Raw genomic sequence first — 27,708 nt, forward strand, 5'->3', positions numbered from 1 at the left:
AGAATGTCACTTCCTCAGTCCAGAGGCCAGAAGTCCCTTGATTCTGACCTGGGGAGCCAAGACAGGAAACTCTGGTAAGCTTCTGCCTCTCCCCCCATGGACAGCCACTGGCGCAGCTGACAGAGGGCAGGGTCTATTCCGAGCTCCCTTGATGCACTGCAGCTGGAAGGCAACGCTCCTTTCCAGGCTGTGGGAGTGCGCCCGGGGAGTCCGGCGCAAGTCAGTTTAACAAGGGCATTTCTTGGGAAGTGAAGAGGGAGAAGATGGGAGGCCGTGACACCTTTTAGCAATCCTTACTTCCATTCCCAAACTCCTGCGACTATCCCGGGGCCACTTCAGCCAGATCTCGGTAACTGGCACCATACTGTACTTTGACCTCATCAGGCAGGGCATCCTCGGGTAAGAGGGAAGCAGCAGCAGCAGGGAAAAAAAGCCAGAACTCCTTCGCTCAGCGCCAGACGGTACCACCTTCCCCCCGACACTGCCAGTTTCTCACCTAGAGGGAAGAGGCTGTACCAGCAATCTCAGTAAACACGGTCGGTTAGCAACACCTGGCAACTGAAAACCTCGATCTCTCCCGACCCCAACACACCAAGGAGCTAGCCGCACCACACAAAACCCGAGCCCGTTACAGCGGACCGAACTGCAGTGTCACCGTCGCGGGGGGTGGGGGAGGTGTGTGTGAGAGACATACTGAATAAAGGGAAAGACGGGGGACAAACAAATGAGTCACTTAATACACGGGCTGCACATGCCGCTGACGCCGGCCGTGATGCGGCGGCTGTGGACTGGAAGGAGGCCGGCGGCTGCCGGGAGGGGCGGGCAGAGAAAGGGAAGGGAAGAGGGCGTGAGGCGCCTCGCCCTTTGTGGGGCTGGGCGGCGCGGCCCTGCAGCCTACGCCCCCCTCTCCCGCCCACTCCCCCAACCCCGCAGGTTGAAGCCGCTCAGGGTTACTGTGCTCCCCCAGCCCGGGGAATCAACTCTCTCGGTCTCCGAAAACAATCGATAGAAACTTCCATACTATATTTAGTTTACAGGCAGGCTGGCTGGCGAGGCGCCGCCGGCGCGCCCGCCTCGCGGAGTGGGAGCCGCAGCCCCAACCCGCCGCCCCGTCCGCCCCGCCCCTCGGCGGCGCACCTGTGACAGGTGTGCAGGTGCCCCACACACCCCAGAGCAGCGGGGCATGCCGGCCGCGCCTCGCCCCCCGGAGGCCCCGGCCCCGCTCTCCCCACCGGGAGCCCCTCCCAGAGCCCCCGGCCCTGGGCAGGCCTCCGGGCGTCCCCCGCCCGCCCCTCGGCGGCCGCGCCCGCTCGCACTCACATAGCGCCTCAACTTCTTCTCGGGGGGCGATTTCCTCAGCCAGCCGGTGCACACCACGTCGCCGCCGCCGCTCATGCTGCCGGCCGCCTGGAGCCCGCCGCCGGGTCGCGCGGACAAGGGCGCGGGCCGCTGGGTCAGCCGGCCGCGGTGCGCAGCTCGCGGGGGAGGGGAGGGGCCGGGCGGCCGCGCCGGGGCGAGGACGAGGCGGCCCCGCGCGCGCCCGCTCTCGCCCGCGCGCGCACACGCGCTCGCCCAGCCCGGCCGCGGCGGGGGCGCCCCAGCAGGAAGGCCGGCGCGCTCGCCACGCCCCCGGGAGCGCCCGCTCGGACGCGAACGCGGCCGCCCGGCTTCGGACCCGAGAGGCCCGGCCCGTGAGCACGCCGAGAGCCGCGGCGGGCCCCGCCCCGCCCCGGGGTCCCGCTTTTCCCCGAAGCCTCAAGCAGCAGGCGCGGGAGGGCGCGGGAGGCAGCCGCGCCCCTGGTGGTGGTGGGGTGTGTGTGAAGGGAAGGGACTGCGCGCCCAGGATCGCGGATCGATTTTTCACCGAGGGTGGGCAGGGAAGGGATCCGCGCGCTGCTCGCGTTTCCTATCCTTTCCCAGAGCTTCAGGTTTCCGTGGGTCAGGTTCCGGCTGAAAGAGGTGACACGCTTCTCAGCAAGTTTCTTGAACTCTCGCAACCTCTTGGCAGGAGGAGGAAAGAAGGAAACAGACCTACTGCGTGCCCCTTTGCGTTCATTGTTTACAGAATAGTCTTCACAGATCTACAAACTAGGTGGGCAGTATTCTTCCCATTTTACAGATAGCCTAAGGTCCCAGAGCTAGGACAATGCAGAGCCAAGTTTCTAATTCAGGTGTGTGGGGGAGGGGGAGCCCTGCTCCTCCGCTGTTCAAAATGAGGGGATTGTTTTAACGTCTGCAGACAACGTGGGGGCCTTTTATTGCCAGGAAACAAAGTCCAGCTGGCTCCCTCCCACACTGCCTCTGGGAAATCAGAATTCAGAAGGGAAGTCCTATGATTTGCAGAGTGGAGGAAGCAAAAATTAGTCAATATATTTCATAGTGAACTGGAAAGCAAGGTGGTGTAGAAGCACAAGAAATGGGGGTCAAAACTCCCCCAAGTTCCAACTCATTGACATAGGCTATGAGACCTCTCATATGTAAAGTGGAATATAATGATAGTCTTTCACTGTGGTGATGTTTACCTGATAATGTATGTGGAAGCTCACAACTCCAGCATGAATTGGAGAAGCAGCATCTTTGCACTGCCCTATACAATCTTAGACTAAGGCTATTGTGTTCATTTCTCTGTCTCAGTGCAGTTAAGCTAATTGTTTCAAGCAGTTGAACATCCTTTGGTCCAACAGATTTGGTTGGGTTTGGGAAAAATCACCCATTTCTAAACGGCTTGTAAAAGCTAATCCTTTACCATATGCTTAGTTCTTCTAGGCATCCTAGGAGATTTAGAGATCAGTCCCCTGTACCCAACATGCCACTGACTTTCTTCAATATCCATTGTGTTGCTGGATGCAAAGTAAAGCCAGACTGTCAGGATGCAGCTGGGACCAGAGCCCCCTTAACGTTCCAATTTAGGGATCTTTAAGTCACATACAAAGGTCCACCACCAAAATTACGGCCATTTTAACTTCTGACTTTAAGTACCTTAAATCCCTGTGAGACATAAATATCAAAATACTTAAAAGTGTGCCGAATCAATCAGGAGGTGACTCCCAACCAAAATAAAGCAGTCCTCTGACTTCATTCACCTCTGAGTCATGGTGCCAAGTCTCAGGGATTGCAGAGTCGGAGAAATCTGCATGGTTTGGCTGCAGCTGAGGTTTGTGATGCAAGTCAGGCAGACATGTATGTGCCTCATCTTTCCCTAGAAGAGTAGTTTTGTGAATCCTTTGATTCAAGATACAGACTGGGAGACTGTTCAGCAATAATTGGGGGTTAGGCCACATTTTGTCAGAAACTCTTTACTTTGTTTAGCAAAAGATCCTGCGTTGTTATTTAAAATTTCATGTGGAAACAGAAAAGTGATGTTTTATGGCCAAGCAGGAGGGGCCTTGCAATACAACAGTCACAGAGTTATCAGCTTTCAGAAGTCTCTGAACACTTCCACAAAGGTTGGAGATAGTGGCTCTTCTCTGTGTTTTTCAGCCCTACCCTCGCCCTACCTTTCTCTTGCTAGGCTGCACATAGGGAATGGGACTGCTCTGTACCGGGGAGTGGATCAGTCTCCTGAGCCTGAGAGGCGTGCCAGGTCTGGAAACAGCCCTCGGACAAAACGTTCCTGTCTGGGGCCTTTACTAAATCCTCTCCAATCCTTGCTGGCCTTTTTTTTTTTTAAATGCTCCCTGGTTTTCACTGGGGGAAAAATGGAAAACAAATTATTTGAATGATTTATTTAAATAAAGATAGGCGCCATCTATTGGAACCAGTTGGAGTGACAGCCCCTCCCACAGCCTTGTGAGGACATGCATCACTAGCCTTTAATTTAGGCAATTTTGTTTAAAGACCACTGGTATTTCCTGAGGGAATTAATGACTGGCTCCAAGAGCGCTTTGGACCATTAATTCTATATTCTCATTAAATTCCCAGGAAATGACCATTTTATGAGGAGGGAGCATTGCAGACATTAGAGAGATGCATACTGGGAGAAAAACATGGGTACCACTTTTATCCCTGCTCCCGTCTCCCCACTCCCCACAAAGGCTGGGGTTCTAAAGGGTAGCTGTGGCTTTGAATATCATCAGTGGCAGCCTGCATCTGTGCCTGTCTGGGAGTTGAGGTTTTGTGGTCAGTGGCAGGTGCATGGCTGGTGGAATACTCCCAGAAATGGGTTGAAGGGCTGGAAGGAGAGCTGTACTCAACTGCACACCAGGCTGGCGTGATTAATACCACGTATGCCAGGCCTGACGTCAGTGACTGGACTGGATGTGGGGATGGATGTTTGTGTCCTAGCCCTTCTGCCTTTTCTCCCCTTAAGTTGACAGGTTAATTTCAGAGCCGAGTGATGTCTGCCAAGGTCAGTGACCAGCTGAACCAACTCAGCTAGTGACTTTCAGAACACTCATTTCTCAAGAATACTGAGGTGTGTACCTGTTTAACTCGATTTGCTTTAAGCCCACTTGGTTCCCTCCATCATATTATCCTGACTTACTCAAGTTAACTCTTGGCATCTGGATGAGGATGAGATCTGGCAGTGGGCCTGGGGTGTGGTTAAAGACCTAATTCCTCCTAGTTCCTCCCAGTCTGTAGCTGCTAACAGCCTGACAGTTGCTCGACATTACACCTAGTGGGAGATATTTTGGAAATAAACTTTATTTATTTATTTATTTTTTGTCTGGGAGGCCAAGGTGGTAGGATCGATTGAGCTCATGAGTTTGAGATCAGCCTGAGCAAGAGTGAGACCCCATCTCTACTAAAAATAGAAAAAATTAACCGGGCAGGTAGCAAATGCCTGTAGTCCCAGCTACTCGGGAGGCTGAGGCAGGAGGATCTCTTGAGCCCAGCAGTTTGAGGTCGATGTGAGCTAGGCTGACACTAGGGCACTCTAGCCCTGGCAACAAAGCAAGACTCTGTCTCAAAAAAAAAAAAAAAAAAAAAAAAGATTCTAAATCATGCAATAATGTTATATATGATAAACCAAAAGAAAGAAACCAATAGGGAAAGAAAACTAAAAATTAATGCTATGATAAAAATAGGTATCAACATGGAGAAACAAAGTCATGCTAATTGCAAATACCTTATGAGGGAGATTACCAAGTGCTTACAAAAATAAGAAGCATAAAGGAAAAAAGTATACCCATCCTAGCTCTTGAAGAAAGGACTTTTTTTGTTTTAATTACTGAAGAAGGGGGAGCGGAATTATACTTCTGCTTTTGCTTATGTTGTTTCATTCTCTGGAGTGCAAATTTCTCTCATCACTCTAGTAGGAGCCTCCAAAATTGTTATGATTCAGCTCAAATGTCCAATCTGTTATGAGCTCACTCCTGCCCCTTCAAAATTCCAACAGCACACACTACAGCTATAGTACACAGCTACATGCTGGCACTTATCACACGTCATCTTTATTCTTTGGGGCAATTTGGTTTTTCGCTGGAGCCTGACCTCTGAGGGCAGGAAATGTGTCTTAATTCACCCTTGTATTCCCAATACCTAGCATTTAGTAGGTATTCAAAGAAGTATGTAAGGACTCAATAGTGACAAGTTAGCTCAGGCTAACTACTTTTTATTTTATTTTTTTATTTTTAATTTCAGCATATTATGGGGGTACAAATGTTAAGGTTACGATTATTGACCATTACCCCCTAACTACTTCTTGTTATCAATCAGAACCTTTCAGACTCACACTTAACCCCAACTGTGATACAAAAATGTTAGGTAAGATACCTTCTGGAGATTGCTCCTCATCAAAAATAATTGACTGAAGGCACACCAAATCAGGATTCTCCTTGGGATCAATTTCTGATGGTGCTTCCTTCATAAATAGGGGGACCTTTTCAAATTCCTGGAGATTAAGAGAATGAACTACATGAATAAGATTTTCTACTGAGCAGATCCAATTCCACGGCTCATCAAAGTTTTCTTACTCATCATGATTTGCAAATCATCATGATTGAATGTACCCATCCTGGCCTCAGTTGCTCTTCTGTAAAATGAGTGTAGGATAACGATCTCTAATGATTCCTTCAGTTCTCACATGCTACAAGAGCGGTGATAACTACCATTAATCGAGTGCCCTTACGTTCCTGGCATTTTACCCATCATCTCATTTCATGTTTGCCACTCGTTTGCCCACAAGATTGATTCTATAGTTAGAGTAATTTTACAGACGAGGAAACGGACTCAGGAAGTGACCCATATCAGAGCCAGTTAAGTGGTGGAGCCCACAGGTACGACTCTAAAACCTAGACCTTAAATGTTCCTATAGCTTAAGAAGCCCCTCAAAACCTCGAGGCCAATTTTTAACACTCAACTAGAAACCACTCATCCGCTGGCAGCGCCAGGGATCTGAAGGTGAGAGAGGCCTCCAAGCCGGGGAACCTCAGGGGTCCGGACGACGCCCCCATACACGTGCGGAGCCCCCCGGACCGCCCACCTCCTCCCACTGATTCCCGGGGAAGCCGCAGCTGTAAGGCTGGCTCCGGAACTTTTCCAGGAAGGAGTCCATGGCGTGGTCCGAGGCAACGTCCGGCTCAGACCGCTCCATAGCCGAGCCAGGCCCTCCCGTCCCGGTCCGGCGCAGTGAAGAGAGCAAAATAAACTTTCTTAAAGAGAAAAGTTTGAGCAAGTCCACTTTCCCAATTTCTCCTTTGTAGATAACCAGAACAGTGCTAATTGCTTTGTGGCCGTTAAGCTCCCAGAACACTGTTGCTGACACTGGTGGGGGTGTTGCACAGATCCTACTGCAAAATCAGTTGTCATAATCTCCCAAGAACAAAAACTGTGAAGGCCCTTGGGAAAGTACCTTAGTATTCCAAAACATACTTTGCATGTTGGCCCATTACTTGCTTTGCAGAGAGAATTCTTACCTTGAATTAAATCTTGGACATATGTCAAGAGTTTTCCCTAAAACTTACCAACCCCATTTCCCAGCAAAATTGGTCATCCTTTTTTTTTTTTTTTTTGGCATCTACATTGCACCTATATAAATTGGGTTATCACAATGTACTGCAAATATTTATTTGTCAAGGAACTGTGAGTTCTTTGAGGGCAGGAATGTGTCTTCCTTGTATTTGTCTCCCCAGAAGTTCCCAGTATGGTGCCAGGCACACAATATATGCTTATTAAATGTTTGTTGTGAGAAGGAAGGAAACAACCCTTAAAGGATGACAGGTGGGGCTGACTGGAGTATCCAGAACTTGCTAATCAATCCATACCAGAGAATAGTATCTGTGAAGGTACTTAAAAGCAGCTAGAGTGTTTTTAATTGACAGATAACATTGTAGGTATTTATCATGTACAACATGATGTTTTAAAGTATATATACATTGTGAAATGGCTACATCTAGCTAACTAACAAATGTATTACCTTATATAGTTATCATTTTTATGGTGAGAACACAACGTCCTCTCTCTTTGTATTGTATTTAAACCCACAGGGACTGGCCTAAATGGAAGAGCTGAGCAGGCGGAGGCGATCCTATGCAGTTCCACTTTTAAAGATGACTGTAGGGCGAGGTGCCATGGCTCACACCTGTAATCCTGTGCTCCAGGATTTGGGAAGCCGAGGTAGGAGGATCCTTGCAGCCAAGAGTTCCAGACCAGCCTGGGCAACAAAGCAAGACCTGTATCTCTACAAAAAAAAATTAAAAACTCAGGTGGGCATGGTGGTGTGTGCCTGTAATTCCAGGTATTTGGGAGGCTGAGGTGGGAGGATCACTTGAGGCCAGGGGTTCAAGGCTACAGTGAGCTATGATCATACCACTGCACTCTAGCCTGGGTGACAGAGCAAGACCTTGTCTCAAAAAGAAAAATGGAAATAATAATAATAAAAAGGATGGCTGTAACTGTTAGGTAGTTTCAAAAACAGTGGCTCCTTTGACCTTTTGACTTCTCCCAGGTTCTACAGAGCTAGTTATGTCAATGCTTAGTTTCCAAACTTTGCTGTTGTATAGACTCCTCTGATATCCTTCTTTCTGGGACTAAGAATTAACACTCTTTGTGGTTACTCTGATATCTGGTTTCACTGTGGCAGTCCTACAGGGGCTTTGGCACCTAACCTTTCTTGTACCCGGGCACAACATTAGCAAAGCTGGAGAAATCACGTCCCCTGACTCAAAGCTGTTTCATCCAACAGATAACCAGAAATGCCATTTCCTTCTGCACCTCACGCATACATAATGGCTACAAAAATTTGCTGGACATACACAGACCTCAGGAGATCATCTCATCTATTAATAACTCCATAATTCTATCAGAGCTACCCAAGATGATGGTCTGACCCATACAGCCAGTGATGGGTTGGTAAATAGTTTATAATTGGCTCTCTGGTCATGGTGGGAGCCTTGATTTATAGTATATACCAATTTTTGTGACATAAATACTCCACTCTCCTCATCCCATGGCCAATTTCAAGCTATCAACTTAATGACCTTGAATACAGAGTTAGGAGATACACAGTAATATACCATTATTTAGTATTTTCAACATAAAGATCCTATAGATATAAACAATGCCAAGAACAGAGATAAAAGTAAAATGTAAAATAATTAGCAAGTAATGAGTCTGGGATATTTATTCCCTTTGTTTTCAATGTAACATTTAATTATAAGATTATATGACTTATTTTACCATAACTCATCATTTTAAAGCATATAATTCAGTGGTTTCTAGCATATTCATTGACTTATGCAACCATTCTTGCCATCTGATTCCAGAACATTTTCATCACCCCAAAAAGAAACTCTACATCCCTTAGCTGTAGCTCCCCATTCTCCCAATCCCAGCCCCTGGCAACCACTAATCTACTTTGTCTCTATGGATTTCCCAGTTCTGGACATTTCATATAACCGGAATCATACAACACGTGGCATCTTTTGTCTGACTTCTTTCACTTTGTATAATGTTTCCAAGGTTCATCCACGTTGAAGCATTTATTAGTTCTCTATTTCTTTTTATGGCTGAATAATATTCCATTATATGGATATACCACATTTATCCATTCATCAGTCAATGGACATTTCAACTGTTTCCACTTTTTAGCTATTATCAATACTGCTAACGTGAACATGTTTTCAATTCTCTTAGGTATCTACCCAGGAGTGGAACTGCTGAGTCATACGGTAACTCTGTTTAACTTTTTAGAGAACAGCTGAACTGTTTTCCATAGTAGCTACACCATTTTACATTCCCACCAGCAATGTATGAGGGTTCTAATCTGCCCACATCTTATTTTCCACTACAATTTTAATGTTATAGTTTAACAACCAGTTGGCAAAATACTTCGCAATTGAGCAATCTACTCTCACAGGCTGCTCTTAGCCAGCTCCAGTATGCCACTGCATGTAGCCCACAAAAGAAAATCTCACCACCTTCTTGTTAGTCTGTTCCACTTCATTTTGCTGGCAAGAGCAATACTAACAGATTCGAATTTCCTTTTCTTTACATTCGTTCTATAGATGACTGAAGCAAAAGATGTCAGGTTTCCTTCTCTTTGGGAATTAAGAACATTTTTGACTGCTGGGGAATCACAAGGTTTTCAGCTCCCATTAAGCACTTCTAGGCAGAACAGGGTGTTTCCCTCCTCCTCCATTTGTGTTGAGAAACAAAAATAAACCCAAAATGTATCTTCCTGACACCCAGATGTATCTTCTGGATGAGCTCTCAAGCAGTTGCTTCAACAGGGCAAACAGCTGTGGTCTGTTTCAACATAATTTGATGTAATCAGGGTTAATTTTGATGATGTAGTAACTCCGAAGACTTTTTTAACTGGATTACTGTTGGGTCAACATCATGTGGCATTACACTTAGTGGCTGAAACAAAAGCCAGAATTAAAACAGCTTCCTCTCAGCCCCCTTCTAAATGACAGCCCCACTGGGTATAGAAGTTATGAGGCACATTTAACACAATTAACTAAAAAAGGAACGTAGATGCAGTCAAATTACATGTAAGCATCTCCATGGTCCAGTGTCAGCTCAGAATAAGAGCTCGATACTTACTTGTTTTCTTTTCCTAGAATGGTTAGAAATATGCTGGCAGCAATCATTACAATTTAATATTTTCACAACATTCTAGGAAAAAGCCCTAAGATTTTCCTCCGAAATTTTCCTGAACCAGACAAATGATTTTAGCAGTTCACAGTACTTCTCTATTTTCCATGCATGTCTTCAAAATGATTATTTTAAGCGATCACTGAATTCATGGTGTGGCATACTAGGGTTGCAAGAAAGTGGTATACAAAGCCCTGCACACATTTGTAACTGTTTCTGAAAGCAAGGTCCTTATTTTACTCTCATTGATTTGGCCATTATTGTTTATGGCCAGTCCAATAGAAGGGTCGGGGCTACTCGAGGCATGCACATTTTAAAATTTAGTTTCTTACAGTTTTTAGTTTTGGGTAGTCTGAAACACAACTAAAGTCCATGACAAAAACCATTCTTAATACAGTTCTGGAAAGCAGAGTCTTCAAATATAGCTGGTTTGGGAAGCTGCCAAATGTGTTAGTTCTTCAAAATCTTTTTAATCCAATTGTGTGGTTCCAAAAAGGTCTGACATGTGTCCAGTCTCTTGTAAATAAGCCTCCATTCATTTGCTTTCTGTTTTTGTGGCTCAGAATATCAAGAAACTTGAAAAGCAAAGAAACTACTTACCTTCTTACTGCATCTTATTTTATCAGGAATTCTCCATCTAAATAATTTCCTGATTAACATATTCTGGGATAATATGTGGGTATAACTAAAAAGGTATGAGACTAAAAAAATAAGTAATGTGAATTCTTTCTATAAGTCAGATGGTATATTAATTTGGCTTCTTTTAGTCATTTCAAACTCATAATACTCATTTGAAACTCACTCAAGCTCAAATGGGGAATTTATGTAAGAAAGTGGGTATATTCAATGGAACCCAAGAAAAAGTTGAATAATCTGGCCTCAGGAAGAGTAGTAACCAGGGAATAAACATGGGAAAAACTGGGCAGCCAGTTTGTGTGTGTGTGTCTCTCTCAGGCCATATGATTTTTCACCTCTGAACAGTCTGCCTTCATTTCTTTCTCTCTACAGACTGCTTTCCCTGTCTCTTGAGGCACATGGTTGCCCTACAGCTCCTAATTTTATTAATATATGTTCCTGGTTCAAGTAATCAGTTCAGACTCTCTAGTGTTCTCAACACCAATTTCTCAAGAGAAAATGAGACTGACACATTCTAGGTCAGGTGTCCACCCCTAGTGCAATCAGCAAGAGAAGCTAAGGCCCCCAATATGTCTGATAGGGACCCACTGGCTAAGACAGGGAGGGGGGAATTCTCAGAGTAAGGACAGGTTTGATAACTAAGTAGACACCTTGAAAGGTGTTTTAATAGAGATATGGAAATCAATCTTGTTTCTTTCAGGACACACCCAGTATCTATCCCTTGAAATTTCAAATACACTTAGCAAAGCATATATTTCTATTCAAATACAAAATATTTATATTCAAATACATTAGAAGTGGTTACTTATGCACATGTTATTCAAATCTCAGTAGGGATTTTCTGAGAAGCTACTACCTCAAGTTCAGCACAGGAATACTAAGATAAACAAGATGAGTTTCTTAAGAATTTGAGGACCTTTCTGGGGAGTGAAATAGGCAGATATCTTCAGTAGCATGTGGTCAATATTATAACAGAGTTATGTTTAAAGTACTGTGGGGGCACAGAGAAATTATCAACCAACTATGGAGACGAAAACTGCAGGAAGTTAGGTTTTAACTTGTTTTTGGGTACCCCACAGATTGGCACAGAGTAGGCATTAATTAATATTTGTTGAATTAGATGACCTAAGTAGCAGTTACTTCAATTTGGAGGCAATGAACTCATCTAGATTTAGAGAGCAAGATGGGGAAAACCAGTTACTGAAAATCTGAGCAACTTCAACTAAATGCATCCAAGTCTTCCTTCTGATTTTCTTTCTTTCAATTGAATACATTCATTCAACCATATTTACTGAGCACTTACTGTGCACAGGCACATGGCTAGGTGCTGGGGATATAATGATGAACAGTGTGAGATGCTCTTTAGAAGAAGTCCACTAAGTCACTGTATTCCAGAAGCAATGCTAGGAAAGATGCTCTAGAAATCACTCTCAGTAACAGAGACCATAAAGACAGCTTACTAGCTAGACTCACTATTACTTTTGACTCCTGCCTCTCAGTCCTATGTTCAGGGAATGGCTCCAGACTTGGATTTGTGCTGAAAGGGTTAGTTTAAAAATTTGTGAAATATTTCAGACACATAAAGAGGGGAAAGCCAGTTTTTGGAATTTTTTAAAGGAATATTTCCCCTTAGTCTGACGGACATATTCATTCTCCCACCCCATGTCCTTTTTTTGGGGTCACCTCAATGATTAATTCAATAGTTTTTTAATGAGTGCCCACTATGTGCCAGACACTCTGCAAGGTACTGCAGATAAAAAGATGAATGAGCTCTTATCTCTGCTGTTATGGAACTCACATTCTGGCAGAGAAAACAAATGGCAGCATAAGACAACCAGCATTTGCATAAGGTACTGAGGGAGCATAAGGAAAGGAGGTCTGGAAGCCACTATCCAACCCTTGGTTTTCAGAAGTACAAGTAAAATACACACTAACACATGAAAATGTAGAAATCCAAGCTGCATTTTGGAGTGTCACCACTCTTGAAATAAAGCCTGACAGCCTCAGACAACAGTGTGGTTACAGCTGTTCATTTTTTGATTCTCAGTGACTAAGAGGTGACAGGTATGTAGCCTGAGAAGGTCACCGAAGCCCATTTACAGGCATGTGGAGACAAGCAACGCTGAGTCAGGGTGCAGGGTACACCCCAACTCTATGGGTGGAAAGCATCTGAGCATGCGGACTTATAAAAATTTCTGTTGATGGCTGGGCACAGTGGCTCACGCCTGTAATCCTAGCACTCTAGGAGGCCGAGGCGGGTGGATTGCTCAAGGTCAGGAGTTCAAAACCAGCCTGAGCAAGAGCGAGACCCTGTCTCTACTATAAATAGAAAGAAATTAATTGGCCAACTAATATATATAGAAAAAAATTAGCCGGGCATGGTGGCGCATGCCTGTAGTTCCAGCTACTTGGGAGGCTGAGGCAGTACGATCGCTTGAGCCCAGGAGTTTGAGGTTGCTGTGAGCTAGGCTGATGCCATGGCACTCACTCTAGCCTGGGCATCAAAGCGAGACTCTGTCTCAAAAAAAAAAAAAAAAATTTCTGTTGAGAGCTGCTAACACATTGGGAAAAAGAAGCAATCAAGAATTAAATGACAGCCAGACGCGGTGGCTCACACCTGTAATCCTAGCACTCTGGGAGGCTGAGGCGGGCGGATTGCTCGAGGTCAGGAGTTCGAAACCAGCCTGAGCAAGAGCGAGACCCTGTTTCTACTATAAATAGAAACAAATTAATTGGCCAACTAATATATATAGAAAAAATTAGCCGGGGATGGTGGCGCATGCCTGTAGTCCCAGCTACTCAGGAGGCTGAGGCAGGAGGATTGCTTGAGCCTAGGAGTTTGAGGTTGCTGTGAGCTAGGCTGATGCCATGGCACTCACTCTAGCCTGGGCAACAAAGCAAGACTCTGTCTCAAAAAAAAAAAAAAAAAAAAAGAACTAAATGACAGTGAAACATAAAGACATAAAAATTTCCATAGGATTTTTTTGTGACTGTTGATCAATGAACAGCCCACTCTTACATTAACCAGTATAAATCAGTACTTACTAAACTATACATAAGTTACTATTTTCAATAAAATTGATGTATCTGATTGGGGGACACGTGGAGAAAGGAAGGGAAGCACCTGAATGTTACATTACTAGGCACAGGAGGAATCAGAGTGGGAGAGAGACACATGCATGGAGAGAAGAAAACATGGGAGAGGTTGTGGAGAGGGAGGGAGGAAAAGAGACAAAGGTTGAAAGGTGTGGTAGGCTCTACACTGCATGGGTTCTCAGGGGCATCACTGCAGGCTGGCTTTTCCATCCTTGATATAGAGGCATAAAAACCAGCTCACATATGCAGAGAGAACACAGTATCTTCTTCAATGAGCAGGAGATTTATATAAATGTTACTCATCTTTTACTGTAAAAATACTATAACTTTACTGGAGCTTTCTCACAGTGCAGAATTAAACCACCTGCATCACTAGGGGTGACTGACAAGACTGTATGGAACAGGAGTCCCTGAGATGAGGGAGCATTTCTGTATTCACAGGATCTAGCACTGGGATTGGCATAGTGAGAGCTCATAAAAGTTTATTAAACTGAACCAAATATACCTAAGAGTCTTTAAAGAAAAAATCACTTAATTTGACTGCTCTGTAACAGCTGATTCCATTTTTTCCATATTCTGGTTTATGTACATAGCTTTTACACTGTTGTAACTGTAAACGTACCATTTTTAATTATGTTTAAATTTTTAATACATTTTCTCTTATGATTTTTAATTCCTATAAAATATTTCATTCAACATGTATAAGTATCTTAGTTTATGTAGATTTCTTGAGTTTTGAAAAGGTTTTCCTTAGAAGCCCTGACATTTGTGCCATGCTTTTCAGTTTATGAAACCCTTTTACACAATCTCCACTGCTTTTACAACACTATGTAAGATGAGCATTATCTTCATTTTACAGATGAGTATACAGACTCAGAGAGTACATTATTTGCTCAAGGTTCCACAGCTACTAAGTGGAATGTCAGACTCAAACCAGGGTCTTCTCTCTCTACGACTAATACTCTTTCAAGACACCAAACACTCAGCACATTTTCTGGCAGGAATCTGACTCAACAGTTTCCTGATGCAAAAACCTGTAATTTGATATGTGGAAATTACATTTCAAGAGATCATTGTCCAGCTATATCCTAACTGTGTAAGAATCAGCTCTTGCCTTTTGGGGTACTGCAAAGAAAATGCATTTATTAGTAGAAATCCTCACTGAAAGAACTTACTGTTCTTCAACAATACCTCATGCTGTCTGTGTATGACCCAGGCCCATTTGTGCAGTCCTCAAATGAAGGGGGTTGGGACTGTCCCTGAACACCCTGAAACTGTAATTAAGATTCTTCAGCAGTATTATGTTTACAGGAAGTAGAACAACTACGATAGGCTGTAAGGAAGATAGGAAGGAGGCACTGTAGACTTTAATGCTCTTCTCATATTAAGACTGGCATCACAGAATTCTTGGGTGGCAGCTGAGTAAACAGGGGAGGGAAGCTTTCATCTCCCAACAGAAAGGCCCATTTTAAGGATACTACCTGATGAATACCCTAAGAGGTGCAGCACTTCAGGGAAAGGACAAATTGTCCAACTGAATGATTACAGAAGTTCCACATTGGAGAAGACAACGCTGGGGAGAAGAAAGAGTTGCTGTGTTCCTAATTTATTATATTTGCATCATACACAGAGGCAAGTTTCGTCACTACCAGGTAGAATTTGTAATAACCAGAGGTCTCTGAGGATAGGAAAAGTTCTCTATTAAGGTAGTAAGTTCCTATTCACTTTAGAGACAGTGGGTAAATTACTAGGAATTGGGAGAAATTCAGAGAGGGTTAGTTTATACATCATAGATAGGGAAAGGGACATGATTTTTAATGAGAGATTTTTTAAAACTAGGATCCTAGGAAAGTGGCAAACCAGCAATTCTCGTTGAGCCAGTGTGTAGAGAAAGTTATGAGTCAAAGACTCACAATTGTAAATGGCCCAGGTTCTGCAAAATACAGTTCTAGCTGTGTATATATGTACTTGTAGCATTAAAACCTTTCCTAGGCAAGCCCACCAAGTTTCTTTTCTAAGAGTACCATCTTAAAAAATCATAGGACTGTTACTTTGGGGAGGATATTAATAATTCCCATCAAATTTTTTTCATCTAACTTTCTATGTACAAATTCTAGGATGATCCTAAGAGGAAGAAGGTAGGGCAAATAAGAGTATAAACTGATAAAAACCTGAGGTATAGTAAGATAAGTAGATTGCTGGGTCTAGGATTCTTTATCACATTTTTAATGTTTCCCTTTACTAGAATGTATCTGAACTCAATTATCATCTTTCTTCACATTTTTCAGTCCCTTCTCTCTGAGCAGAAAAAGGAAATTAGAAGCCAAAGAAGCTATTTTGCAACACATCCAGTAAACTCCGGGCTTAAGATGCAAGATTCTTCGGTTACGAGAAAGTTGTATGTCTTTAGTTTCTCTGGAAGCTGATAGCAGTGAACTTTATTTATTGTCTTATTTTCTCTCAGTATTAGGAATGCCCAATCTTTATAACAAAATAATCTTACATTAAACCAAATGAATTTCAGTAAGAAATGAAACAAAGTCCACAATATATTGTCTTATGAACTAAGAAAACTAAAAATTTTATAAACTGTAAAGCAATGTTTAAATAATAGTCATTAATAATACACCTTTGCTGTTCATAATTATTAGTCATTAATAATAACTATGAACAGTAAAGGTGTAGCAGAAAGCTATTTAAGAGTCACAAACTATGTAAATTGAATGATCAGCTACCTGAATGACAGTTTAAGAACCACCTAAACTCATCTTCTTTATAAAAGTCTCCCAGAAACACATACCCAGTGTCCTAATAATGGCTGTAAATTCACTGGACTCTAAACCAAACTCTGCACAAGAGCTAATTGGAGCCTTAGCTGATCAGAGGTCAATCTAGGGCTCCTGGCAACAGAATGTGCAGGTTCAGGGAGGAGTGTTGACCATAACCTAATAAGAGACTGCCTTATGGAAGTCCTACTGAATCATTTCAGTACAGAGTAAGGTTGCTTTCTGCCTTTTTTTTTTAAAAAAAAAAAAAAACCCAAACACTTTTCTATCTTTTAATTGGAAGATAAAGTGGGAAGGAATTACAATTACATATTATGCTCACTTGTTTTCTTCTTATTATACATACTTTAGATTGCAGACTGAATACAAATATTGATCAGAAGCCAAAACACCCCACACATTTCTTACCAAATCAACCCAGGCCAATCTATCTTTCAACTATACATTTTTATGTTCTTGCCTCACCACTTACTAAACTAAATATACGAGCAAATAGCAATCCAATCCAAATAAGCATCTTTCATCTATAATTAGCTGAAGCAAGAGATTTAAAAATGGGTAGAGTTAATCCATCTCACCAATTGCATCTTCAATGCCTGTTTAGTCATGCTTGAATGTCTAGATTCAATTTATAGAGAATATGAATATATAACATTGTAAAGGAAGGCTTCTGGCAGATCCTATCTGACAGGGACAAAAGGTCAAACAGTTCCTTTGCTGTTCTGTGACAGTTAAAGAGTCTCTGGGCTAGGTCAGAGGGTGGGAGAGTTATATCTAGATCTGGAATGGATCACTCACACAATTAAGTTCTTGTCAGAGCAAAAAACATGACAGCACAACTTTCCCCAGGCAAGAGGACAGCCAGATGGAAAATAACTCTTTTTCTCCACTTATCTCAAAATTAGAAATGAGAATGGAATTAAATGATGGAAAAACCATTTCTAAGTTTTAGAATACACTCTACTTGGGTTGCTGGGGTTACTATTTTGAGTTGATGTTTAGAAATCTTGGAAAAACGAAATCTTGTTTTTCCCTCACTGGAAACTGGTTACTCAAGTTATAAACTAACTCACCTTCACATCACTTTTTTCTTTTTTTTTCTAAGAGACAGGGTCTCACTCTGTCACTCAGCAGCATGATCAAAGCTCACTGTAACCTACAACTCCTGGGCTCAAGTAATTCTCCTGCCTCAGCCTCCCAAAGTGCTGGTTTTACAAGTGTGAGCCACCGCACCCAGCCTCACATCACCTTTTAACCCACAAACTGAGCACTATAAGATAATGATTATAGTGTAGACAGTACTCAACTATTGAATCCATACTTTTATTCATTATACATAGACTTATATAATGCTGTTTGCATGTAGAACTTAGATATTCATATACCAGCTAATGAGCAGACATTTAAATTTTTTTCCTGTTAATGTTGCTTGCAAGCATTAGTTTTGGCATTTTCCTCATCTTTGTCTGACATAAGTGTTTTTGTTCAATTATTAGAAAAACAGAAGTATTGGAAATTATTAGGCTTGCTATAGGTGGCAAATATTTGGCTTTAACCAGATACTCATTGTGTGGAAAAGGAAAAGAATGAATAAATAAGTCTGAAGTTTTGGAATTATATTGCTGAAGACCATCAAAAAGGCAAGAAAAATAATACATGTTTGATGCCTTGAGGACCCTTCCCCACTCCACATACATTACACAGACTTGAGTCCATTGTTGAACTTTTGTGCAGTGATTTGACTTCACTACACATTTTTTGAGACTTATATGTGATCTAAAGGTTAGACTCTAAACCAATTATTAATATTAGTGACTATGTCTAGCACAGACTCACAGAAGATTAAGAGACAGAAGGATCCTTGAAGCTTATCTACTTCAAAATGATAGTTCTACAGATGAAAAAACTGGAGGCTGCAACGGTTATTTTACTTGCCTAATGCCCTACAGCTAAATGCATGGTGGTGCTAGGTCCAGAACCTGGGATTTCTCTAACTCAACATTCTTTCCATCACTGTAATTTTGGATGCCCTACCATCATGTTACCATTACAAGTCTATCCAGTTTCTCAAAAATCACAGGAGGCATGATTCCTGGTAGCCTTGTGGTATGGTTTGCATGTTTGACCCCTTCAAATCTCATATTGAAATTTGATCCCCAGTGTTGGAGGCAGGGCCTGGTTTGGGTCATGGGGTCAGATCCCTCATGAATGGCTTGCTGCCCTCGCTCCGATAATGAGTGAGTTCTCACTTTATTAATTCACATAAGAGCGGATTCTTTAAAAGAGCCTGGCACCACTTGTTCTCTCTCTTGCTCCTTCTCTTGCCATGTGGCATACCCACTCTCCTTTTGCCTTGATTAGAAGCTCCTTGAAGCCCTCACCAGAAGCAGATGCTGGCACCAAGCTTGTACAACCTGTAGAACCATGAGCCAAATAAATTTTTCTTTATAAATTATCAGGTATTTTCTTTACAGGAACACAAATGGACTAGTATACCTTGGAAACTGTAGTGCCTCCAGGTTCTGGGTCTGTGAATGTCTGTGATCCTTGCTCCCCCAAATTAATATGGTATCGAGAAAAACTTGAATGCCAAATCAATACTGGTTGATCCTGCAGATGTTTTAAAATGATTTCTGCATTTTATCTTCCCAGTCTAAGGTTAAATATTACTTTTTCAGAGATGCCTTCCATAGCAAGCTTATCTATATTTGTCTTGTTCTTTATGTAACTTTATAGCACATATCATATTCTGAAATAATACATTAATTTACTTATGAAGTATCTTTTCCAACATGTTATAAATTTCGTGGAGGCAACTTGTTCCCAACTGTTTATGTGGCACAGTCTTGGCATATAAAAGCAGCTCAAATAATATTTGTTGAATAAACAAATGAATTTCTCTCACTAAATTCATGGTTGAAGCAAGCCTTATAGAAGCCCTAATTATCTCTTTTATCCTGTCCTAAACTTGTTAACTAAACCCAAGGGATTAAAGTTCCAGGGAAGTAGATTTTAGTTCGCAAAAGCTACCAGTTAAAAAGATTCAGACATGGAATGAGCAATTTTGTAGGATACTGAGCTATCTGTCCAGAAGAGGCTGGAAAACCAAGTGTCCAGGTAGATAGGATCTTTCTGCATTAGGTAGAAAGCCAATCCTGAAAATTTCTCAGGTGTCTTCCAACTCTAAGATTCTGGAGTTTGTTTCTTGTCAGCTGCTTGATTTTGAATTAGGTTAAAACATACACACAAACTTCCTTAGGAAATAACCCAAGAGATGCCTACTAATGAGACTTATAAAATTGATTATTCAGCAATCTACATCCTTTTACAATTATTTGATACATATGAATTCTACTGAATATACAATTTGCTTTAGGTCCATATAGACTAAAGTGAGTTTTTTAAAAGTTGGTGTAGCATTTCAAACACACACACACACACACACATGCTTTCATGTAATTATTATATCAACTCTGTGAGGAAAATGATGCTTGAGCTCATGCAGAGTAAGCAGCTTGTCCAAAGTGCTAGAATTGTCAGGTCTCAAACTCCCCATGTGGTGTCCTTCTTACTCTAATAGACCACACTACTTTTTGACTCTAGAATTACCCATCCTTTAGCCTTACCATATTTCCATCTTCATCCTGGATTGAAAATGCCTTTCTTCCAAATTTTACTGGGAAAGGACCAAATGTAATTTAAAACTCTAACTTTTTTCTATAGGTATTAATTAAAAATCTATTTTATTGATGATTAAAGAATAAACATCTAACAGAAAATAATTATAACACAAAAGTGATTAAAGAATTTAAACAGTGAATGCAATGTTTAGTAAAGCACTGAGAATAAGATGGGCATTTATCACAGGTTAAATGGCAAGGGAGAAAACATCTAAAAACATTTTATTTTTAGCTACTAGTTGTTTCTTAAAAGTTACACAGGGAAGTGATCTAATGATTAAAGACAAAGTAAAATACACTATTCTCATCCTGTTTTAGAGTTTGAAAGGACCTCTGAGACCATCTAGTTCAATTTCTTCATTTCTTCTTGAGGTAATAGATTTGAGAGTCCACTTGCTATAAGTACCTCTTCTTGAGGAAGTTCATACTTTTAAGAAATGCCCTCAACTTTCTAAGAAAATCATGATCGCTTATATTTTTCATATGTTACATCTCATGGTACGACAATTACATATTGAAACCTGCATTTCTAAAACCCAAACATGCATTTTCCTATATGCATATTCATGTGTGCCTCTGCAATGTTTTCCTTAACGAATTGTCCAGCTATAAAAGACATGAATGAGTAAATCTTGGAAAGGGGATAACATCTTTGATATTTTCAACTCCCAAGATGCACTGCAGGTAGCGTTCAAATCCCATCCCAAAACCTCCATGTGGCACAGATCCAAATCGACGAAGGTCCAGATACCTGTTTTTTAAAAACAGAGAATCATCACCTATAAATGCTGTATGAGATCAGATGTTATGATTAGCATTTTATGTTTCAAAAGTATTTTGCAATCATTTGCTATTGTCCACATCATTGTGGTAGACCAGTCTTTCCCCTCCACAGACAGATGATGGAAATGTCAAAGTTAAAGTGATCTCATCTATCCAAGGTTACCGAGACAAACAGCAGTAGATCCTGTCATTCAGTCATGAGCTTTTGGTCATTTGATCCTTTTTGAGCTGTTTATGCAATTATGTACAGAAAACTTGTCTCGTGAGCCTACAGAAAAATTTCTAATAACTTTACTAGTTTTCCTGAAAATACATTCCTCTTCTATTTCTTGGTGTGTCAATGATGATGCTTTTTTCCTTACCAAAATCATATTGTTCAATACACAGAGGAGAGTGAAGAGTTTTGCTTGATACATTACAAAAAGATATCTCCTAGATTAGAGTGTAAGCTAAAACAGGGCAGGAATCCTGTCTCATTCAACCTTTTATCTCCAGGGAATGCTCTAGAGTAGGTGCTTCTACATGAATAATTATTGTTTGAAGGCACAAAAATATATTCTTGAATGCTGAAATGAAGAGAAACCTCTAGTTCTCAGCTTTGGGCCTAGTGAAGATGCTCAGAGTCATTCCTCTGGCAGGCTAGACAGCTTCTGAAACCTATCCACTTAAGACCACATGGCTAGAAAATGGTCAAACCACTATTAAAACTCAGATTCTAATATACCAGCATTAGATAAAGTTATTTTAGGAATGAAAGAGAAAAAGGAAAACTATAAATACTTTATTACATCATTTGGTGGGGAAATTGAGTTATATAGTATTGATTAAAATAAATTTAGAGTTTCTTGAATGATTTGTAAAATCAGTTCCACAATCAGACTTAAGCACAACAGCTGGTAGTCATTTGGCTCCTCAAGCATAAAGATTGTCTACCGCCTATTTCCTCACCATTAATAATAACGCTTACATATATTGGTATTTTAGGGAGTTGGCTAAGTACTTTTTGAAATAAAGATGAATTCCAACTAGATGAGCTGTACCAGGTTGACAGAATAGTATGACAGAGGTATCTAATATAGAACTTCAGATTAGTAAGAGGAACTGTAAGAAAAAATGGAAGGAACTTATTCTTGACTAATTGAAATGTTTGGTAGCCAAATTAACTTCAAGTTTACAAGGCAGAGGGACAGCGTATATACTTCGATTTAGTAACAAAATAAAATTAAGGGCATACCAAACCACCTGTCACAAACACCTGGAAGATCTCAGCAGCTGCTAGAAGGTCCAGCAATAGTTTTAGATGGGTCCAAATTTCTCATACATTGCTGTTAAAACACTGGCATGAATATCAGCAAACTGAATTCAGTAGCATTTTTCTTTGCCTTTGCTTTGATAGGTTAGAAATCCACTCCTACAAAAAAAAGTTTTCTGATGTATGCATATTTGTTTGATTGTTGTTAGATTGACTCTAGGGTAGCCAGATTATAGAAAAGATACTAGAAAATTTCCGGAACTAGTTATAGATTTTATTTGCATATGGCATGAAGAAATAGGAAGTGAGTAAATTCTTAGACACCTGGGGTGGCTACTCACAATATGGGAGAACATTAGCAGAGATCACAAATGTGAAGATTTCTAAAGCCCCTCTTACCTTTAATATACTATGATTAAACTATGATAAAAGGAAGCAAATTCAAATAATAAATATTTACATTTAGAGATCTTAAAAATTTGAAAACTTTCATTGGGAAAAGAATACTATTAAAATGATTAATAAAGACAAGAAAAGGCCTAAACTTATTTAACCAATAATTAAAACTTGTATTTAGCTCTTTATTAAGGCAAGTTCTTTTATTTTTTTTTTTTTTTTTTTTTTTTTTTGAGACAGAGTCTCGCTTTGTTGCCCAGGCTAGAGTGAGTGCCGTGGCGTCAGCCTAGCTCACAGCAACCTCAAACTCCTGGGCTCGAGTGATCCTTCTGTCTCAGCCTCCCGAGTAGCTGGGACTACAGGCATGCGCCACCATGCCCGGCTAATTTTTTATATATATATATCAGTTGGCCAATTAGTTTCTTTCTATTTATAGTAGAGACGGGGTCTCGCTCTTGCTCAGGCTGGTTTTGAACTCCTGACCTTGAGCAATCCGCCCGCCTCGGCCTCCCAGAGAGCTAGGATTACAGGCGTGAGCCACCGCGCCCGGCCAAGGCAAGTTCTTATACACTATAAATATTATCTCACAGACTGAAAGAATCTGAGGTAAAATGCATAAGCTTGCTCAAAAAATCAGGCTTATCTATCTAATATTTAATAGCAAGACTCAGAACAAAGAAAAGAAACGGGGTAGGAAACTAGCATTTACTGAGCATAGATACTTATATTGTTTCATTTTATCTTCATAATAATCTTGTGAAGTAGATAGTATCATTCCATTTTATAACCAAGAACATCAATACTTAGAGAGATTAAGTATACTTAAGGTCATTACTGGTAAATATAAGGCATTCAAAGGCCATTACCATAACCCAGTTTTAGCTGTTTTGCATCTCTAAAACCTACTTCCTTCCTTACCAAAAGGCAAGGGTGTAACATGCCCCTTCCTTCTCTTGAGGACAGCAAAAGGATTAATATCATTGTAGATATTATTATGCCAAGGTCCCAAAGGAGTGCTATTACAGAAATATAAATAATTTGTATATATTGAAAAGTATTTGCAGAAAGGGCATGCAGAAAAAAAAATCAGGACAACTTTGAGGAAGTAAATGCATGAGTACAGACAGGTGGTCTTCCTTAAACAGCTCAGATTTTTACGTTCGTGGAGCCCTTAGGGATCACTTAGCTCAAGTCCCTGATTTCATACCTAAAGAAATTTTTTTTTTTGTTTTGAGACAGGATCTCACACTGTTGCCCAGACTGGAGTGCAGTGGCTCAATCATAGCTCACTGTAACCTTGAACTCCTGGGCTCAAGCTATCCTTCTGCCTCAGCCTCCCAAGTAGCTGGGACCACAGGCGTGTGCCACCATGCCCAGCTAATTGCTTCTACCTGTATGATATTAGTTAAGTTAGTTAACATCTCTGGGCCTCAGGCCTAGAGGGGTAATAAAAAGGGGTTAATAATGGTATTTCACAGGTGTTGTGATGATTACATGAGATATTATAATATACATAAACATTTTAACATAGTTATTTGACACAATAAATAGCCAAATGGTAGCTATTAATATTATTATTTTTCAAGAACCCAAAGGGAATAAGTAATCTTCTGACCTCCCCCCAAGACCTCCCTGCCTTTCATGGTTCTTAACACTCTTCCCCAGGGGCTCAGACATACAAGTTAAAATTCTTCTAGGCAGGCAACACTCAGACAAGCAGCTAGAATATGTATGAATTATTGGGGGCCATATTCTTACCATTGGTAGACTTCTTTAAGTCCTGATCTGTGAAACGACAATAAAATTTTTTCAGGGAATGGCAATATGATAAATATATTAACCAGTCAACATTTATTCCGGGTTGTATGCAAAGAGCATTTTAATGAAGAAGTACACAACAAGGCCTGTGCTCTCAAATAACACACAATATAGTTGAGGAGCTGAAACTTTATAGTAAGGTAACCAACAGCCCAAGATCTTATCAAATAAGGAATTTAGACAATAAATGCTATAGAAAGAAAATATGATCCAAAGTCCAAAAGAAGGGATTCATCAGACATTAGCCTACTATACTATGACATAAGAAAACAACTATTTTTATTAGGTAAGGTTGTTAGGAGGCACACACAGATAAGGGACACACAGTCACAACTTTCATTCTATAACATTAAAACAGTGACATAGATTCTAAGGCTGCCTTTGTAATTTGGTTGCTGATTTGTTCCTATTTGAGAAATATTAATAAAATGTTCAGCTCTTAGTGTTCATTTAAATTAATATCAACCCTTTAAAAAATGTTTGAGGCCACAGTATATCTAAAGTGATCAGGTCTATGAAAAATTCAAATATACGAAAATACAGAAAACATGAACTGCAGCCACACACAGATCTCTCAGATAATGAACACATACATTCGTTTCATTAGGAAAGATAAATTTGGATATTATCAGATATTAGGTAAACATTTAATGTTGTAAGGAAAGGTTTCCTGAAGGAAGGAAGCAACCAAAGAAAACAGACCAATTAATCTTTCAACAGATAAGGTTTCTTGCCATGTGTTATTTTTATTGTGCTTTTTAAAAAAACCCAAAGAATTTTCAGATTCTTTCCACCTAAAGAGTCTGACATTTACTTCAATTACACAACTTTCCCAGGACTTTCTAACATGATAGTGATATTAAGGAGTTAGCAGAATGATACACAAGTCTTCTCAAAACCTATTTATCCCTTTCTTTTGGATCCTAATCCAATAGAGCAGTTCAGATGACTGGGATTACAAAACTAGTTACCCAGGAGAGGTTGGGATCTTGGGAAAACATCAACTTTTTAAGCATTTCTCCATTAGGGAAAGAAGGACTTACAAATGGCTAATATAACAGGACATTTTCAAACAATTATGGCTTTTCCAGGTTACTACGAAACCCAGTATTATCTGGAGAGAAGGATTAGCATACAGACATGGCAGTTTCTTTCTTTCTTTTTTAAGTTTGGCACAGTAAAAGTAGAAATCATGGAAAAACAGAGGCTTATAACCTTGGTTAGTTTAGGAAGTCACTAAGGTTTGTTGGCAGACCCTGCAAATACAGGAGTGGAAGTTCAATTAGAAACACGATTCTCTATTTCCTATCTCCAAAACATTCTCTATGTGTTCATGGATTCATTTCCCAGGTCTCAAACAGCAAGTTAAAATAAAGTATTCAAATAGCAAAATCAAGACCCTGACACAATAGAGAACCCAAGGAAGGGAAATCTGCTTATTCTAAATGCTAGCGTAGTGGATATTTTAGCAGTTTTCTTTCCCCACCTTTATTGTGTCCCTGGTTCAGAGTCTATCTTTAAGTCCCTGTAGGAAGTCCCGCCAATCATAATTGAAAATAAACACAAAATACAGATAAGAGAAAAATGTAGGACAGGCTTTAAAGGGGGAAATCTCCCTCTTCATATTAATTTTCTAAAAAACTCCTTTCCATAGGGAACGATACATACAAACAGTGGGCAAATATCATTGCAGGCTTTTCATATAACAGTTCCAGTCTTTAAGAAAGTGATGGTGAGAGAAGCTGAGTAACAACTTGCTCAAAATCACACAGAAATCTGAGATCCAGGTCACCAAGGCCTGAGGCCCATGTGCTTTTTCTCTCTGTTACTATGCCATGATCACCCTTGAGTGCCTCACCCTAAATTTCTGAATTGTGTTTGTTTTAGGTCCTACCTGGCCAAGCGCTGCTCTAAAACATGGTACCGTTCCTCCCTGAGGCTTCCTCCAATGAGTTCCCCAACCCCGGGAACCAGAAGATCAACAGCAGCAACCTAGAAAGGAAATGAAAATCATTAGCATTATATTTTCAGGTGATTCCAATAGTCAGCTTCTTGAGCAAGTAGAATTTTTAACATTTTGACAACTAGATGTTTAACTGCCTGCCAGAATCTTACTCATTTTATCTGTTTATGCTCCTTGTTTCAGTATTAAATGTTTAATATTATCTTTTAAATATATGCTAGACAAATTGCAGGTGGGCAGTTTCCTCTCTCCCCTTCTACCATCGTGTGGTGTACTCAAAAAGAATGTGTTTTCTTCACAAATGTGATATAAACATTAATTATAAAAAAATGTGGAATTGTAAAAAATGATGAAATATTAAAAATCACCTATCACCACACAGAAGCAATTACATTTTGGCATACTTCCCTTCAGGTTTTTTTTTGTCTTATACATTTAAGAAGAGTATGTTACAGATCAAATTACATATTAAAACTTACCATTTTAATTGCCTTACCTAATACTATATAATTAATATTTGTCCTATGTCAGTAAAAATACTTCATATATTTAATGTTTTAATTGATGTGTAATTTATTGCTTAGAATTATAATTTATATAACTGGTTCCCTTTTTTGTTGAACATTTCAATGTGTGTGTATTTTGTTTTCTCTTATAAATAATGTGGCAATGGAGAATTTTCTTTAATTTGTAGTATTTTGTTAAGACATATAAAATGAGTTCTGATTACTAGTCAAAGAAGTATAAATTAAAAGAATAAGATACCATTTTGGAGTCACCAAAATGGTGATGAGAAGAAACAACATAAATAATATAGGTAAGAGAATGAATAAACCAATGCTCTTTTGTACATTTAATATAACCTTCTGGTCAGCAATTTGACAACAGATAATCAAAAGCCTTAAAAATGCAATATGCTTTGACTCAGCAATAACAGTTCTAGGAACTAGTCCTAACAAAATAATCAGAGATGTAAGAAAGATTAACACACAGGATGTTTATTACAGCATTACTTACAAAAATAAGTAATTTTTCAAATACTTGAAAAATTCAAATAGATGTCAACAGAGGAACATTAGAACAATTTGACATGGATAGAAAAAAGACTGACATCTACATAATGAGATGTTAATTGTGCTGCCACTGTGATAAGGATTATGGATATTTTAACATAGTTTTCTTCTTTTCTGTTATTTTTATTTTCTTATTTTCTATAGTAAGATGTAATAGAAAACATCAAAAACTTTCTCACCATCCATG

The 27,708-nt window shown here is 40.4% G+C and overlaps 2 protein-coding genes and 1 long non-coding RNA gene across 7 annotated transcripts in view; 1 reads left to right on the top strand and 2 right to left on the bottom strand.

The window, feature by feature from the left end:
• The window catches only part of GAB2 (GRB2 associated binding protein 2), a 169,268-nt gene extending 167,723 nt beyond the window's left edge, over positions 1 to 1,545 (bottom strand). Inside the window, exon 1 of the mRNA XM_012744520.3 lies at positions 1,321 to 1,545. Within this exon, the coding sequence (XP_012599974.1) occupies positions 1,321 to 1,395 (75 nt within the window). The 5' untranslated portion in view covers positions 1,396 to 1,545. The remainder of the gene's footprint in view (positions 1 to 1,320) is intronic.
• Positions 1 to 26,484, top strand: LOC105860079 (uncharacterized). Of its 2 annotated transcripts, XR_001148828.3 has the most exons (5): positions 1 to 74; positions 4,310 to 4,414; positions 7,428 to 7,646; positions 9,076 to 9,110; positions 26,373 to 26,484. It is a non-coding gene; the product is annotated as an uncharacterized LOC105860079 (long non-coding RNA). The 2 variants fall into 2 exon arrangements; XR_012918980.1 differs by lacking the exon at positions 4,310 to 4,414 and having other exon boundaries at positions 6 to 74.
• Positions 18,281 to 27,708, bottom strand: part of NARS2 (asparaginyl-tRNA synthetase 2, mitochondrial) — a 127,430-nt gene continuing 118,002 nt past the window's right edge. For 2 of the 4 annotated variants that reach the window (XM_012744523.2, XM_076002345.1), the window contains 3 exons: positions 26,380 to 26,477; positions 24,426 to 24,452; positions 18,281 to 20,987 (listed from right to left, as the gene is read on the bottom strand). In XM_012744523.2, coding sequence (XP_012599977.2) covers positions 20,843 to 20,987; positions 24,426 to 24,452; positions 26,380 to 26,477 — 270 coding nt within the window. In that variant the 3' untranslated portion in view covers positions 18,281 to 20,842. Of the gene's footprint in view, positions 20,988 to 24,425; positions 24,453 to 26,379; positions 26,478 to 27,708 lie in introns of those variants that run through there. The other 2 variants (XM_076002344.1, XM_012744526.2) reach the window with 2 other exon arrangements.

Source organism: Microcebus murinus, chromosome 4 (genome assembly GCF_040939455.1).
Source record: "Microcebus murinus isolate Inina chromosome 4, M.murinus_Inina_mat1.0, whole genome shotgun sequence".
Lineage (NCBI taxonomy): Eukaryota > Metazoa > Chordata > Mammalia > Primates > Cheirogaleidae > Microcebus > Microcebus murinus.